The sequence below is a fragment of the Pygocentrus nattereri genome, chromosome 17 (assembly GCF_015220715.1).
Source record: "Pygocentrus nattereri isolate fPygNat1 chromosome 17, fPygNat1.pri, whole genome shotgun sequence".
NCBI lineage: Eukaryota > Metazoa > Chordata > Actinopteri > Characiformes > Serrasalmidae > Pygocentrus > Pygocentrus nattereri.
Genome location: NC_051227.1, coordinates 25,670,610 through 25,685,988, shown reverse-complemented (window position 1 = coordinate 25,685,988; position 15,379 = coordinate 25,670,610). Strand labels below are relative to the sequence as shown.

Sequence of the window (15,379 nt, the reverse complement as noted above, 5' to 3'; positions counted from 1 at the left end):
TCTTTAAGGGCCCATATCATGAAAGAAAATCCTTGCTGTTTCATAAGTTCATAATGAACATTATTAAAGTTCCCAAACTGTTCACTTCGCAGTCAGTGCAGTCTCTATATGGACAGCTTGCCAAAATATCCTTCTGGCATTCGCATATATCTGCCCGTTCAGTCTGTATCAGTTTAGACCACTCATTCACTGTGTTGTTATAAGGGATGTTTCAGCCTGGATTGCTTTTTTGAAAGAGCCTGAACAGCCAATCAGAAACAGAGGTTATTTACATATATCAATCTTACAGGACAGTAACACAAACAGTCTGTTTAATTCAAAAAGACACAGAGAGGTTGGAAAATGAGTAAAAACACATTTTTTGGGCACATAAACTCGCACAATCATCAAAGCTGGACTTTAATGTAAAAATAGAAAAAATGTCTTATAGAACATATTGGTTTTATAACTCTCATAAACCTTACTTATAAATATAATAAAGAGAGGCAGCAATTTACTCTTACCTAGTCTACCAGAGCTACCAGAGAGAAGCAGTGCTTAACACACTTTTGTTTTTTAGATTACAAACACCCCCACAAACTACAACCACACAAACAATTATTAAGTCAGTATTTTACTGAGACATACATTACAAAGGATATTGCAAAAGTGTCTTGTTCTATAAATAAATAAATACATTTAAGTAATTTACTGTAACCAGAATAAAACTGTGCAATATTGCCATCTGAACTGAATACTGTTTTGCTGAATGTCTGGTAGAAGGCAAAAAGACTGCCTGCATGTCCAGTGCAGCCAAACAGTTTGATCTGGTGGGCTGAAAGGAATGATGGGGAAGGGGAATCATGTTTTCAATACAATCATTTCCTTATAGCGAATTCAACAGGCATATGACCAGGCATGAAAAGGCAGCATTGACTCTTCCTCTCCTTCTTTTGCATGTGATGCACACAACCAGAAGTAGACAGTTAGTCAAGGCCTCTGCATACCAAGAATGTACATGTGCAATTTGTCTACAATGGTAACAGTGTAAAACTCACTTTGAAATAGTGCAAACTGTGTAAAATCATTGTGAAAGTAGATGTTATTTCAGAATGACAGACTAGACTGCTGTGCAGGTAAAATGTCTAGATAGATAGATAGTTTCACTATCAGCCTTGATTATGGTCACGGTAAATTTCACATGGTTTCATGGTCACAAAATTTTAAAAGGCTGCTCTGTCCAATATGCCTATAATTTATGGTTAGGGCTAGGAGAAAGAGTTGGGAATACATAGTACTTGGGAATACTTAGTGGCTGTTTTGTTGGCAAATTCATGATATGTTATGATAAACTGCCCTTTATTGTTTTTCCAATTCTCCAAAAAAGTCTATGAAACATTCTATGAGTTAAAAATACTTCTACTACAATGTAACAAGAACTCTTGGTTTGCACATATTCCCTTTCACCAAATCATTATCATCACTACAGGAAATGACATACTAAAGTATGTGTCTCAATAACACTAGACCCGGTTGTCAGACACATTGCTGGTTGCGGGTTCAGTAACAGACTTTGATGTCAAGGTTGGATCTGCTCTTTGAAAATTCTTTGAGCCACTGAACACACTCCTTGGAAAGCTTGTTGTCAAACAACCTGAAACATAAAGATAAAATGATAAGCTTTCATTTGCAGTACATCTGATCAATGAATACAATGTAAAACAAATTTGTTGTTTCAACAAAGTGTCTGCATTAAATTTTTATGTTAACTGAACATCTAATCATAAATTAATAGTACAGCGTTTGGTATGTTACATCATGTTAACATACTTTTATGTAACATGGTATGTTACATCCTGTTAACATATTAATGGATACTGAACACATTTTTGTTGTAGAATTTGCATCATGTGCTTGGTAAAGCCAAAGACAATTTCTAGTCCTTGCTGGGGAAAAAAAAACGTTTAGAGATTACTTTTTTTATACCAATACTGAAACCTTGAAACTTCCTACCTGCTATCAGACCTTATAGAATTATATATGAATCTTATTCTGGTCTTTTTTATTATAGTTGGTAATATTATATACCATATCTTATACTCCTAACAGGAGTCTGGTCACAAATGGCTCAAACTTACCAGAGGTATTGTAAAGTAGTGTTCTCCATCAGGGCGTCCATCAGAAGTTCTGCCCCTCTGTCTGTGACTAAATTATCTCGAAGCCTAGAAAGTAAAACATTTCATCTGTACAATGTGAATAATGATCATTTATAAATGACTAAACTATGATTATATAACGACTGTACTGCTCTTCAGATTAAGATTGCTTGCAGGATAATCAAAAAGACAAGTCAGTCTCTCTTACCTGATATCTCTCAGAGTGCGATTGGTCCTCAATAACTCAGCAAGGCTGGCAGCTCCAACGTCACCAATACGATTGATCGCCATTCTAACAAAATAATTGTGTTGTATCAACAAGATGCACAAAACTCATGTGATGACAGTTTAAGCTGCTGGATACATTTGTTTGAGTTTATAGTGACTGAAAGAGTCTGCTGCTTACCTGAGGTCAAACACTGTGTGGTTGTCTTTAAGTCCCTTTGTTAAAATCTTGAGGCCCTCACAGCCCAGCCCTGTTGATACCACCCTGCCACACACACAATTAGTGAAGAGAAATGTACATTGAACACAAATGTACTGTGCATACTGTACAGAGTATGTGTGTCAGAAATTCGCTCAATCCCAATCCAATGCCTCCTTTGGCATAAATATTGAATTGGATCAGGACTGCATTCAGTTGATTACAGCTGACAACAATCTTTTAAAATCAACCTTGGCTGGCTCTGTTAACTATCGCTTAGGCTGGATGGGAATATTCCTAGAAATAAACATTTCATGATTAACTCACCATAGCCTTTCGATTTGACAGTCTGGGCTCCGTAGTGCCGCAGATAACACCTCTGCCCCCTCTGGACCAAGAGGATTCTGTGCCACACTTTGGGGAAAATTATTCAAATGAATACTTAATAATTAAGGTAAATATTCTAGATTCTATTTATTCATGACAGATATACAAAACATTTCAGTTCAAGTTACTTGAGGGTGGAGAAGAGAGGAAGCACAGGAAGCAGTCTGCGCAGTCCTTCTGCATCCAGCCCCTGAGCATCCAGATTTAGCTGCTGAAGGTCTGGGCTCAGCTGCAGGAGAAAAGCCAGTTCACTCCAGTCCCTGTTCAGTGAGTCACACTGACCTGAGCTCTGCTGGGAAAGAACCTTCAGCCAGCGCTGCAGGCGCAGCGGTAGCTCTGGGTCCTGAGCCTCGTAAAGGCAGTGGCATACGTTCAGCTGCCTCTCTGGACTGAGGCTAGAGCTGTGAAGCTGGGAGCGCAGTAGCTGCAGGACGAATGGAAAAGGTGTGGAAGGCAAAGGCACACATGAGGGCAATCGAGGTCTGGGCTCACCAGAGAAAAGACCATCCAAGATGAAACGGGTCTTGGGGACTAACAGGCCAGACACAAATCTGTGTGCAGGATAAAAATATGATAAAATGTGAGCTTATGAAGAATTAGGAACAAAGGCCACAAAAGAAGGGAATTTCCAGTTTCACACTTGCATCACAGTTTATAGCAGGCATTGCTCTGATACAAAGAACAATCTAGGCACTATAAAACAACGTACTCACTACTGAGCAGATGCTAAGAAATCGATGAACACAGAGTTTTGAAGACTTTAAAGCGACAATGTCATGCATTTTCATGACCACATTATAATAAAAGAGTGGCATGTTATGGTGCCTTTAAGATTGATATGTGTAAATCAGCTCTGTTCAGAATGACCGCCTAGTACTATGCTTCATTCAAAAAGCAGTTCAGGCTGAGACTCCTTATAACTTATAACAGCAGGAATGGACTGATGTAGGCTGAAAAGCTGTATATATGTAAATGTATTGTTTGGTTTTGGGTTGATTTTGAGTGCTTCAAGTACTTTAAGGCCATAAGAAGACATTAAACCATGTTTATCACTAGTAATTGCATCGTCTGAAGAGTGTAAGATATTTATATGTTTTATTGTTAGATACGGTTAGATATTTATACGGTTTTGTACAAAGTGATGCCTGCTGCAGCTGCATAATGTGTACAAATAAGGGTAGTACAGCTAAATATTATTAAAAATAAAAAGTATGTTGAATTATGTGCAAAATATGAAAATGTGAATGCACATTTGTGTTCAGTAGAGTGTCTGGTCATTCCAGCTTAACATCATACATTATGTTGCTTGTGGTGTATCTAACTGGAGAGCTAATATTAGAATTTTAACAATACAAATAAGCAGTAAGATGAAGCATCAATGAATATGCTGTACTGTACCTGCAGAAGAGATCCATGTGTCCTGATTGATGACTCTCTCCGCAATGGAGAGCTTTCTTAACACGTCTGCGTAAGAGATGTTGTGGCTGTCGCAGCTTATTGACAAAAGTTAGCAGATGCTTATGCACTGCTGGAGGCAGCAGGCCCACTTTAGACTTGAGTCCTGAGAATGGGTCTGAACCTGAGAATGACTCTAACACATAATAAAGTGCAGCTAGGAACTCCTGCACACTGGTATGGATGAAATGGAAGCTCTTTTCATAGGTGAGTGAAGCTTTGTCCTCTTTAAGGATTTCCACCATGAAAGCTCGTGACAGCTTGCAGCTTTCCAGGGAGAAAGAGTCCAGGTCTGAGAGGTCAAAGAGGAATCGCCTCTCCACCAGGCCTCTGAAGGCCAAAGCTCCTAGACTTCTGAGCTTCGCTCTATTTTCCTTTAGGACATGAGGGGCATCCTGGAGCCTGTTGAGATGCATGCCCTCCACACAACCACCCACATGGAAGACAACGATGGATTTAAGGAAGCAGCAGTAGATTTCAGTGACCGTTATGGGTCTGGAACAGCTTTGAGCAGCGAGGCCATTTGCAACCCATGTATTAGGCTCAGATAAGGATTGATCATAGCATTTATCACCACTTGCTGCTTCAGCGCAGCCACTTCTACTTTCTTGCAATGTAGCACCTATTAATGCTGTGTCGTAAAAGAGACAGGAAGTGCCATTGTGCAAAGCAGTGGAGACAATCCAGCAGAAGGCAGGGATGTGACACATGAGCTGAAGGGGTCTGTGGGAAGACACAAAGTTCCATACTGCAACAGCAGCTTGGCTAGAGCTGCAGTTCTGCTCAAAGTACTGCCGCTGCTGAGCTGGGGAAAACCCCAACACACTGTAGAACTGCCTGACCAACAGGTGGGGTACTTTCGTGACAGCATGGGGCCGAGAAGTGAGGAGAATAGTAGAGCCAGGCAGAAGGTTGCCCTTGATCAGATTCACCACCAGCGCTCCTACAGACAGCTCCCGCTCAGTGTCTGAACATTTAGGGGTACGGTCAAAGTCCAACGGGAAACAAAACTCATCAAGTCCATCCAGGATAAGCAAAATCTGGCTTTGGTTTGAGGTCATTAAGTCTGGCAAGATAGGCTTCAAATTACTATAATGATCAGATGTCAGCCCTTGTAGGCTCTGGGGCTCAGTAATCAGGTTTAGTTCACGGAAAGACATGGACAAGACTATTTTCTTTGAGTCTGCATCTGCAGCCCACTCTTGCACCAGCTGTCTTACAACTGTGGTTTTGCCACTTCCAGCAACCCCAGAGAGCAAGGTCACACCATTTTTTGAGGCACAAATCAGGCTTTCATATACATTTCTAAAAGCACAAGTCTCACCTTGCCTCCTAGCCTCACCCCGCCCTGCCCTAAAGGGATCCCCAACTACTGCTGCCTCATGCTGATACTGAAGTGGCACAAGGTATCCCACATGCCTTGTGAAAGAAATGTCTGTGAAAGAGTCCACCTCGGCAGGCCTGGAGGCCCGTCTTGCTATGCTGAGGTAACTGGCTGGACCATTTTGCTTGGCTAGAATGTCCTTATGTTTTTGTAGATGTTCCTTCAGAGCGTTCTGGGGAAACAGAGCAGCTCCTCCAATCACAGATGAAGGCGGAACATTGGACAGCACGTACAGAAAGGCTCGACAGGCTTCCTCTCCTCTGCCTTCAAGAACATCCAGCAGTGTCCTTAAGCAGTCCCGTTCACCTGTGCCCCCTCCACCTCTAATAAAGCTGAGGTCCTCCTCCGTCACTGTTCCCACATTAAAGAGGAGTTCCAGGAGAGGGTCCAGGTGTGTGCTCCAGTTCTCTACAAGCTCCACTCGACGTTTTTGTATCTCTTCACTGCATGGTCCCAAAGCCATCAGGTTTTGTTGGAGGAAATTGACAGTAAACACTAAGCCGCCAGTCGCTGCTGGTGATTCGGTGAATGAGTTGTTGTTTCTTGTGTCAATATCTGTCGAAAAGCTTCAGCCTACATCTACGGGGCCACTGCTTCTGCCTCAAGACACTTAGCTACATTCTCTTACGCCCGCTTTTGTTCCAATGGTATTGAGGTGCTATGATAACATTATTACTACCTACTCCGAACTCTGATATCAGGCTACTTATCGAAAACAGATTTTCTCATGGAAATCTCTTCAGTGGTAAACAAAATACCTTTACTTTCTTTCTCTCCCGCTCAAACCGAAACTTCAACTGCCAGTCCGAAGTCAGTCTTCTGTTTGAAGCACCCGACATGAGACCTAAAACCGCGAACAGCCGATGTCAAGCAAAGAGAAACACCTCAGTGCAGGATAGGGACCCAGCGAACCTCCATAACTCGGATTCCGCACCTTTGTATGGTTCGACTCGAGCTCGGCAGCTACGCCGTTGTAGTCACATGACCTCTGGGCAACACCGCTGAGGGGAACGTGTTTTTCTCCGCCACTTCCTTAATAGTGCTGCATAGGGTGGTATTAGCAGCGAGCTGTGGTCTATAGCCACTCATTTATAAGAAACGTCCTACACGGAAAGGTGCGCAGAACATTTCAGCGTGTTTGATTAAGTCAAACTTTAGCCAGTAGGGTTTCATTTACTGAACTGGCAAAGGTATCATGAACAGTAAAAGAGTAGCGTGCCTTAACTTCCACCCACCAGCGGCAGCGGGAGCGCGCAGGAGGAGCATGCCACGTTACCTATTTCAGTGTTTATGTTGTAGAAAATGTCTAATAAATAACATGTATTCTTTTTAGTGGCCATATTCTTGTATGATCAATTCGTCAATAACAGACATCGTATATGGATATCATTGCAAGAAACTAGATTTCTTTACTGCTGTGTAATACTTCTGTAATTAGCAAGAATGCTTCCTATAATATCCCCGTAGTTCTGTCTTATTGTAATTTACAATATGTGTGTAGTGTACTTTACAAACTCTATGATTTACTGTAGGAATCCCGTAAAAATTTCTGTAGTATTATTACAGATCGTTTTCATAAAGGCATGAAAAGTTTACAGGATTCAAAGTCTTGAACACTTTAAAGAAGTGCAGCTACTAGAGCAAGGAATACCACAAGACTCCCTTCCACTAGTTCAAACGTAGTGAACTTTTAATGACCACAAGCATTACTATCAGTGCTACATACTACCGATCCTAGCCCACCCCCACATGTAGGGAAATGTCTATGATTTACAGTCATAATAGTCCTTGTGACAATTGTCTGGTGTTGCTACAATGGCTTGCGCTAGAATGAGTGCATCACGTACAGCAATGGTTTTTACACTTAGTATTCACTTTATTCCACACAGCTACCTTCTTGGTACACCTAGATGACCATATCTCATCTTTTTCCATTCACTATTTATTTTAGTCATTCTTTACCATTTATCAGTGTTTCTGATCACAGTGTTACTGATATTCTTTGCACCAGCTCAACACCTGTGTCTCCTGACATGTGGTGCTGAGAACAGCCCACCAGCCACATAGCACACACCATGTGGCCGATGTGGACACCTTACCATCACACTTATGTGAGCTTGTTCGACATCCCATTCCAAAACCATGGACAGCAATATGCAGCTTTTCATTGCAAATGCTGAATGATGAGTCTGTGTTCTATATGTATTTTCAACAATTTTGCAGTTTTTGATAAGAGCAACAGCTGATGTGTAATGGGAAAACAAATATGTATTTCCCTAATGGAGGTGGTATTAATCCTAATATAACACTTATATTTCTTTTATGTATGAGACCACTTCCAAAAATGCCTATCATGAAAAAAGAACAAGTCTGAAAACTATGAGACATTTTGCAACAAAAACCTTCATTTGGAGCCCCCACCCCCAACTTCACCCCATTGTGGCTAAACCAGCCTACACTCTTCTAGGAAGGCTTTACACCAGTCAAAAAAGAAACTTGTGAGGTCAGGCACTGATGCTGGACAAGAAAGCTTGGCTTGCAATTAGCATTCCAATTAATCATAAACATGTTCAGTGGAGTTGATATGTCTTTACATATTTCACTTTGTGCACAGGGACACAGTCATGCTGGAACAGGAAAGAAAATTGCTGCCACAAAGTTGGAAGCATATACCTGTCTACATGTCTTTGTATGCTGTAGCATTGACATATCCCTTCACCCGAACTAAGGGGCCTTTGGCAACCTGATGTTGCTTACAGAGGCAGTTTGGTTGAGAGATACAACCTGCAGGAATACATGGATGCAACAGAGGACAGGCAATTTTTCACACACTATGCACTTCAGCACCTGGCATCCCTTCTCTGTTTGTGTGGTCAATCACTTTGTGTCTCAGCTGCTGTTGCTCCTAGATGCTTCTGTTTCAGTTATGGCACTTAGAGTTGATAGGGGCAGAAATTTTACCAACTGACTTGTGGTAAAGGTGACATCCAATGACAGGGCCACATTCCTCAGTATGACCCATTTTACTGCTGGTCTGTCTATAGAGGTTGCATGGCAATGCACTGATTGCATTAATTATCCACATCCACATACTTACAGCAATATATTGTATCTGGTCAGCGGCGGTCCTTCTGTGGTTCCTTTTCATTGGTGGACTGGACAGTGATTAGCTGATAAATTAAATGGGCTACAGTCAGTAACTGTAATTATATAAAGTGTACCTATATGACAAGTTTGCCTGATAAAATGTCGCATGAGTGTAGACGCAAGGTGTACCTAAAAACTGCCAACTCAGGCTTTTAGTGAAATCAAACAATAAAAGCTTAGCCAGGCCTACAGTTTTTTTTATGACCTGTTCATTTCAGTGATACCAACATACTACAGTAACACTAGATAATGACCCATTATACATTATAAATACTAACCTACTTATTGAAAAAATCATTTGTCATCTGTCAGAATGTGTCAAGATCATTGCAAGAAAAAAGATATTTATCCTTTCATCATAAAACTAAAACTTCAACTGCATCAAAACTTAAACCACAAACAACCACACGTGATGCACTTTCAATAACTTTAAGCTTTCCCATCAGTACCTCCTACTCCGGCCTCCGACAATCAGACAGCATCACTATCTACTCCCACACAGGCATGGGAATGTTTAGAAATATATCATGCATCATAATTACTAGGGTCCTTTTTGACAAAAAAATTTGATTTAGAAAATATGACAGAACATCTGAAAAATTTGATAAAAATGACTTTAGGGCATAGAGACTGAGGAGAGACACAAGCCTTATTATGAAATCAGCTTTATTATGCTCAGGTACATTGTCAGTTTGCTTCCAAATAACATTTTCTTTTCAGTTTCTTAAATTACACAAAGAGTATAAAACAAAACAAAAAAAATCACAAAGGGTGAATTATGCTTGTCTATAGATGCATAGAAAAGCAGTAAGAAAAGGTTAATCAAGACAGCATTGGGGGCCTTTTATAACCATAAAAATATATATTTTTTGTTCTACATTACAGGTGGCACTTATAACAGCTTTTTACAGTTGTGTTCTAATAGTGTCATCTTTAAAGCCTATCTTCTGCTATAAGAATAACTGGTTTAGGCACTTGCTTAACTTTCTCTAGAGAGCCTTCTACAATCAATATTTTATGAGAAAAGGCAAGACCAAAGGTTATACTGCATGCACAGTACCAGGCTGCCTGTTCTCCTATGAAGTGCATTTCCATTCTGTGTCAATCTGCACTTTTGTTCTTGAAATGGCATATTTATTTGGTATATGCTCGGTTATTAAGTAGTGCTTACAATAACATTATGAACATACAGTGCACAAATCTGTCTCAGAGAAATACATTTTGTGGACACTTTTCTTCTACCATTCATGTCTTAAGAAAGCTAACAAATTTACTCACAGTTGCTCGTCTTTAAGTTAAGAAATGTTATGATTTTGTAAACTGTGGATTATGCTGGGAAATAGCATTAACAGAAGTGTTACATGCATCCAGTGTACTTAAACCGAGACTTAGTAATTACTGTAAATGGAGAAAGCTGCTTCTATAAGCAGAACATGTTGCCTACCATTACAGACAGTCTTAACACTATCATTGCCTAATCCTCAAGACAGTTTTCCATTTAAATTTCAAAAAGAAGCTTTGTATACATAGAGTAAAGGCACTGATCTGGAGTGAAGAAACTTGGAAATTTGGTGTAAAGCCTAGTAAATTCTAGGCTTTTCCTCTCATATCATTGTCTTGGATTCAATCAGTCTTATCCCATTCTATCTATGGCAAATTCTCATATAGTGCTCACATAATAAGATAAGGAGCCACAAACCTTTTCTTCATACTTCTAGCAAGTCCTAGTATGTACTCTCAATGTACTTGGCATACACTCATAACAAAAACTTTTTCTCCCAAACATTTTCCTCCTCAATCTCATCTCCTCAACCTTCTACCAATCTGAATCAATAGGCTGCATCTTGGTCAGTCTCCACCAGTAGGTATATATCTTGACCTGGGTCTCCCTCTCTAAGCAAAACACAAATAACTCCCACTTTCAAATATCTTATCACTACAGTAACTAAAGAGCATGTATGATTCTGGTTTCTGGTTATAAGTCTGGTTATAAGGTCAAGACTCAGGAAAAGGTAAAGGGAAACTATCTAAATCTACTTACTGCTAACCCTGATTTCCTCATTGACAACACTGAGACTTCTTAAGCATCAAATAACTGAATTATTGTTCCCCAAAATAAGCAAGATAAAGACAGAAAGTGCAGAGTTATGCACCTGCATTGTTATTTCTTGGCTTCAAAATATAAAATCATAATATTCATATAACAGTATTAAACTCCCAAAAACATAAACATAAATATCAATTAGTTAGCTGGACTTTCACTATTGGAAGCAAAGCCTTTGGTGCAGCTGGCTGGCATCTTACTGACAGAGTAAGGCTCTGCCTGCAGTTGTATGATTGGTGTATTGGAGAGCATATCTGGAAGGACATCCTGTGAGGATGCAGGAAGTCATTGGTCACGTTGAGTTCATCATCTTGAGTTGAGGCGAGGGGCAGTCTGAAAAATACATGATACATACTGGTTTAGATTTCGTTAAAGAACATCTTCTTGCCCTCCATTTTTCCTCTATGCCATTTATTTCCACTATGCATTTGCTTTATTTAAGAGATCATCTGCTCCAACATTGCAATAACTGTTTACATTTTTGGGGAAAAAATATAACATTCTGAATTTGACAAAATGCTAAAATCAAACAATATTTCTGCATCCTATTGACATCCTTGCTGCATTCTGGAACAAACATGGCAATCTTCCATATAAATATTTGCCCTGTGGTTGTTTTATTTAATTCCTATTATGTTTACTGATAAAATAATTACAACAAATATATGAAAAATGTATAAATACAAACTTGATCTTTTTTTTTTTGTGAATTTTGCATAAATGCAACCATGGGGCTTGAAGTTCACCACTTCTTAGCATTATTCATACAAGGACCCCTTTTTCTCAAAGTGCTTCCAACTCCAGTCTTGCAGCAGTGGAAGCATATATACTGCAGACCCCTTGTCCCTCACATTTTCAACTCTTCCATTCCCCAACAAACTTGATCCAGCTCGTCAGCTAATTTTCACACCCTTTTGAACTGGATAAGGTGCTCAGGTTGGGGCAGGGAATACATGAAACAGCATGGATTTGTGCAGGCTTCCTGGTTATGCCTGTTTTTTGGTGTACAAATTAATACTACAATTAAAACATTTAATTTATAATTAACTGTATGTTTTTTGTGTAATATATAAAATAAAATGAAACTGATATAATTGTAACAAGAAAATCCATAATCCTCACAATTATGTTAAAAAAAGATACATGCGCATGTATTTCAACATGTGTCTGAGAGCTATAGTAAACAACACATTTGGCTTGTTTTGAATCCAGAATCTGTACAAATAATGTAAATTTATAAGGAGATATTTTTCCCGGCACTAGTCCCTACCACAGAAAGGTGCCCGTTCTTAGCCTTGGCAATCAGCAATTCGGAGCCGGACGTGAAGTCAATGATCCCCTCTTTTCCTTGACTAACTGTGAACTTTATGCTGCAAAAGAATAAAAAAATATTACTTGCAGAGCTACTGAGAATCCATACATGTTCTTAATTGTCTGAATAAATTCAGCACACACATAAAATATACCAACTACTGGTAATATGACCCATATAGAATTAATATAACGTGTACTTTACAGTGTTAAAAACAGCCAAATGTGGTGTATGAGGCTCACCTTCCCTGGTTGATGTTGATGCTGTTGATCTTATCGGCACAGATTGCAACTTTGGTTAAAGTCTCGATCACATGATCACTCTGAAGCACCACATCACCCTAAAGATGAGAAATAAGGATTAAAAAAGTTCTATGAACAATGTATAATTCTTATTTATCCAGTCTGCTTAACACAGTTCCAGACCAGCACTGATCATCACTATTCTATGCAATTCTGCCTTCACCCTCACCTTCTGTTTGTTGTCTTCACAAGGAACATGGAGGACAAACATGCCGTCACTGAGGGAGCTGACAGAAATCCCTTAAGATAGAGGATGACAAAGTTAGCTGATCTCTCTTTTCACACAAAATAACTCTCAGTCCCATATTATGTCAATCCCTTATCATCTCTCTCTCATTCACTGTCTGATACTCTTTTTAGTCACCTCCATCTGCATGCTCACCTTTCAATGCACTGTAGTCAATGCGCTGCTTCAGCTTGGTATCCTCCACTATAAATACACTGCTGCCAGTCAGTAGCATCTGTCGTGCCCGAGCTTTATATCCTTTCCTGTCATATTTAGTCACTGGAACACCATACTGTGAAGAGATACACATATCATCACGGTGAAAATCTGTTTTTCATTTTTATTTTATTTTTTTCACTATTTGAAAACACTAGCCATGCTTAGTTGGAACATTTAGCATTCACAGACCAATAGACATTTTTAAAAGCACACCTTTTAACAGACATTTGAAACATTTTGTTTGTATTCTGTTTTTTTGCATAACATTTTCACAATGCTGATATCCTAGTAATTCATGAATGACCACACTCAAGCCTAACGCATGTTCATTACGAGTGATGTGTTTTTTGCAGGGGTGGAAAATACAAATATTTTATATGATATACTATACTATATTATTTTGCAAGACCTTTATTTTACTTGAGTACTATTACAACTGAAAACATTTGCTTTTACTTAATTCCTTTCCAAGAGGAAAAGCATAATTGTTAGTACTTATATTTTCATTTAGACCTTCAATAGCACTCATTTAGAAATCTCAAAGAGTGTGAGATTTTTCTACTTTTCTCTTGCCAATCAGTTGAGTTTCCATGCATTTGAATTTATTATTTGAAACATCCAACCAAATTCATATTATTGTAAAACAGAAAGGAAACTTCCTGATCAATCATGTTTTGATTTCCAATAATCAATTTCACTCTAAGCCTTGAAGAGGTTCTAGATACTTTACTGACTGAGAATACAAGTACAGTCTAATTAATGGTTTGTAAGAAATGGACAACAGTGTTCTCGCTCTAGTGAAAAAGTCACTATAAAAACTGCTACAAGGTAATGCTAATTTGAATTTAGAAACTTTAAATGTCTGCGTTTAAGATAAAACAAAAAAAAAATCTTCATGCAATTCACCCTTAGCTTAGTGCTAACAAACTACTAAAGTCTCATAAGGATTCTAACAGAAGTTGTCATTATTGTAAAGGGTGTTTTTTTTCCCGGTTGTTTTAACTGGGTTTTGGCATTTATGGCCCAAGTTGAATTCCTAGTTCTAATAATCACAGTTCTCGCTGCTGTAAAAAGATCCCTGATTAGTCACCACACCACACATCACCAAACAAAGACAATTTTTGTGTTAAAACATTTACCGTTATATACTTACGTTAAAAATCATGGTTAATGTTGTTCATTTTTCACTTGTTCTCAAGTATGTTTTTGGCTCCATACTTCAATTTTAATTGGGTAAGACTTCAACAGAATACTCATACTATCACTTAAGTATAACTTCTTTGTACCGTTTCCACCCCTGGTGTTTTTGATTATTATAGTGTGCTGCTTATCTATGATGTACTATTACTATCATGAGAGGTGATGCACTTTATGGTGGTAACTCTGTGTAAATATAATGGAAAAAAATTGAACATGTTGTTCACCTTCATCTTCTCAGTGCCCAGAGCCTGAAGTACTTTAGGGTTGATATCCTCCCCATCTAAACAAACACACACAATCCAAACAACATCAAACACAACAGAGCTAAAAAGGCTTAAAGTTCCAATTTTTTGAGAGAACTTACTCAGTCTTGTGCCCACAAACAACTTGGGTACACTCTGAGGGTAGTTGTCTTTTTTGTCCTTAAATATTTCACTGGCCACCATCTTTTGCTCCAACTAGAATGACAAGGAGAAAAAAAGAATTTGCAAGGACGAGGCCAGGGAAATTTCCATAATTTTCTATCTTATGCATTCTGTATATGAGTTTACGTGGCCAGTAATAAAGAACCTACCTGGTGCTTCCACTCTGGGCTGATGGTCTTGCAGTATTTCCACACCATGTTCTGCATGCACAGCTTGCGGAGGTGCTCTGATGTCTGTTGGGAAAGGTAGTCTGTTCGTACTCATCCCAAACTGTATGCAGTAGAGCTGATTCGATTTGTTAATCATTTTAGTATAATACAGAATTATTTTTAAAAATACACTGAATACACTGGAGAAGCTATTTACACAGTAGTGGAATGTAATCTGCTCTACCAAGCTCATATTTCTGGGTTTTTACACTTGAAAATAGCCAAAAGAATGTTATTTTCAGCAGATATTTTAATGAATATTATTATTTAAGAAATAAGCCATGAAAGGCCATAACATTACTGTGATTTCCCCATGGTTTTGTTCAGCACTATTTGGACTGCAAAAAAGTAATCCTTATCAATGATCAATTTAATTTGTTAGCTGTAGGCTATAATAGCAGGCTGGAACATTATGGTAAAAGATTATGCTATGAAGTGCACAATGTTTTG

The 15,379-nt window shown here is 38.8% G+C and overlaps 2 protein-coding genes across 6 annotated transcripts in view; both read right to left on the bottom strand.

The window, feature by feature from the left end:
* Nucleotides 1–294: 294 nt before the first annotated feature.
* On the bottom strand, nt 295–6,755 carry si:dkey-118k5.3 (NLR family member X1). The gene is made up of 7 exons (XM_017696856.2): nt 4,345–6,755; nt 3,075–3,497; nt 2,887–2,973; nt 2,542–2,625; nt 2,344–2,427; nt 2,118–2,201; nt 295–1,633 (listed from the first exon to the last, which is right to left on the bottom strand). The coding sequence occupies exons 1-7, from the start codon at nt 6,246–6,248 to the stop codon at nt 1,540–1,542; spliced, it is 2,760 nt and encodes a 919-aa protein (XP_017552345.1). The 5' UTR covers nt 6,249–6,755; the 3' UTR covers nt 295–1,539.
* Nucleotides 6,756–9,580: 2,825 nt separating this feature from the next.
* The window catches only part of myo1cb (myosin Ic, paralog b), a 49,774-nt gene continuing 43,975 nt past the window's right edge, over nt 9,581–15,379 (bottom strand). For 3 of the 5 annotated variants that reach the window (XM_017696860.2, XM_017696859.2, XM_017696857.2), the window contains exons 25-32: nt 14,870–14,953; nt 14,660–14,753; nt 14,520–14,575; nt 13,033–13,168; nt 12,820–12,890; nt 12,591–12,688; nt 12,307–12,406; nt 9,581–11,369 (exon numbers count right to left, since the gene is read on the bottom strand). In XM_017696860.2, the coding sequence (XP_017552349.1) occupies nt 11,343–11,369; nt 12,307–12,406; nt 12,591–12,688; nt 12,820–12,890; nt 13,033–13,168; nt 14,520–14,575; nt 14,660–14,753; nt 14,870–14,953 (666 nt within the window). In that variant the 3' untranslated portion in view covers nt 9,581–11,342. The remainder of the gene's footprint in view (nt 11,370–12,306; nt 12,407–12,590; nt 12,689–12,819; nt 12,891–13,032; nt 13,169–14,519; nt 14,576–14,659; nt 14,754–14,869; nt 14,954–15,379) is intronic. The other 2 variants (XM_017696858.2, XM_037546607.1) reach the window with 1 other exon arrangement.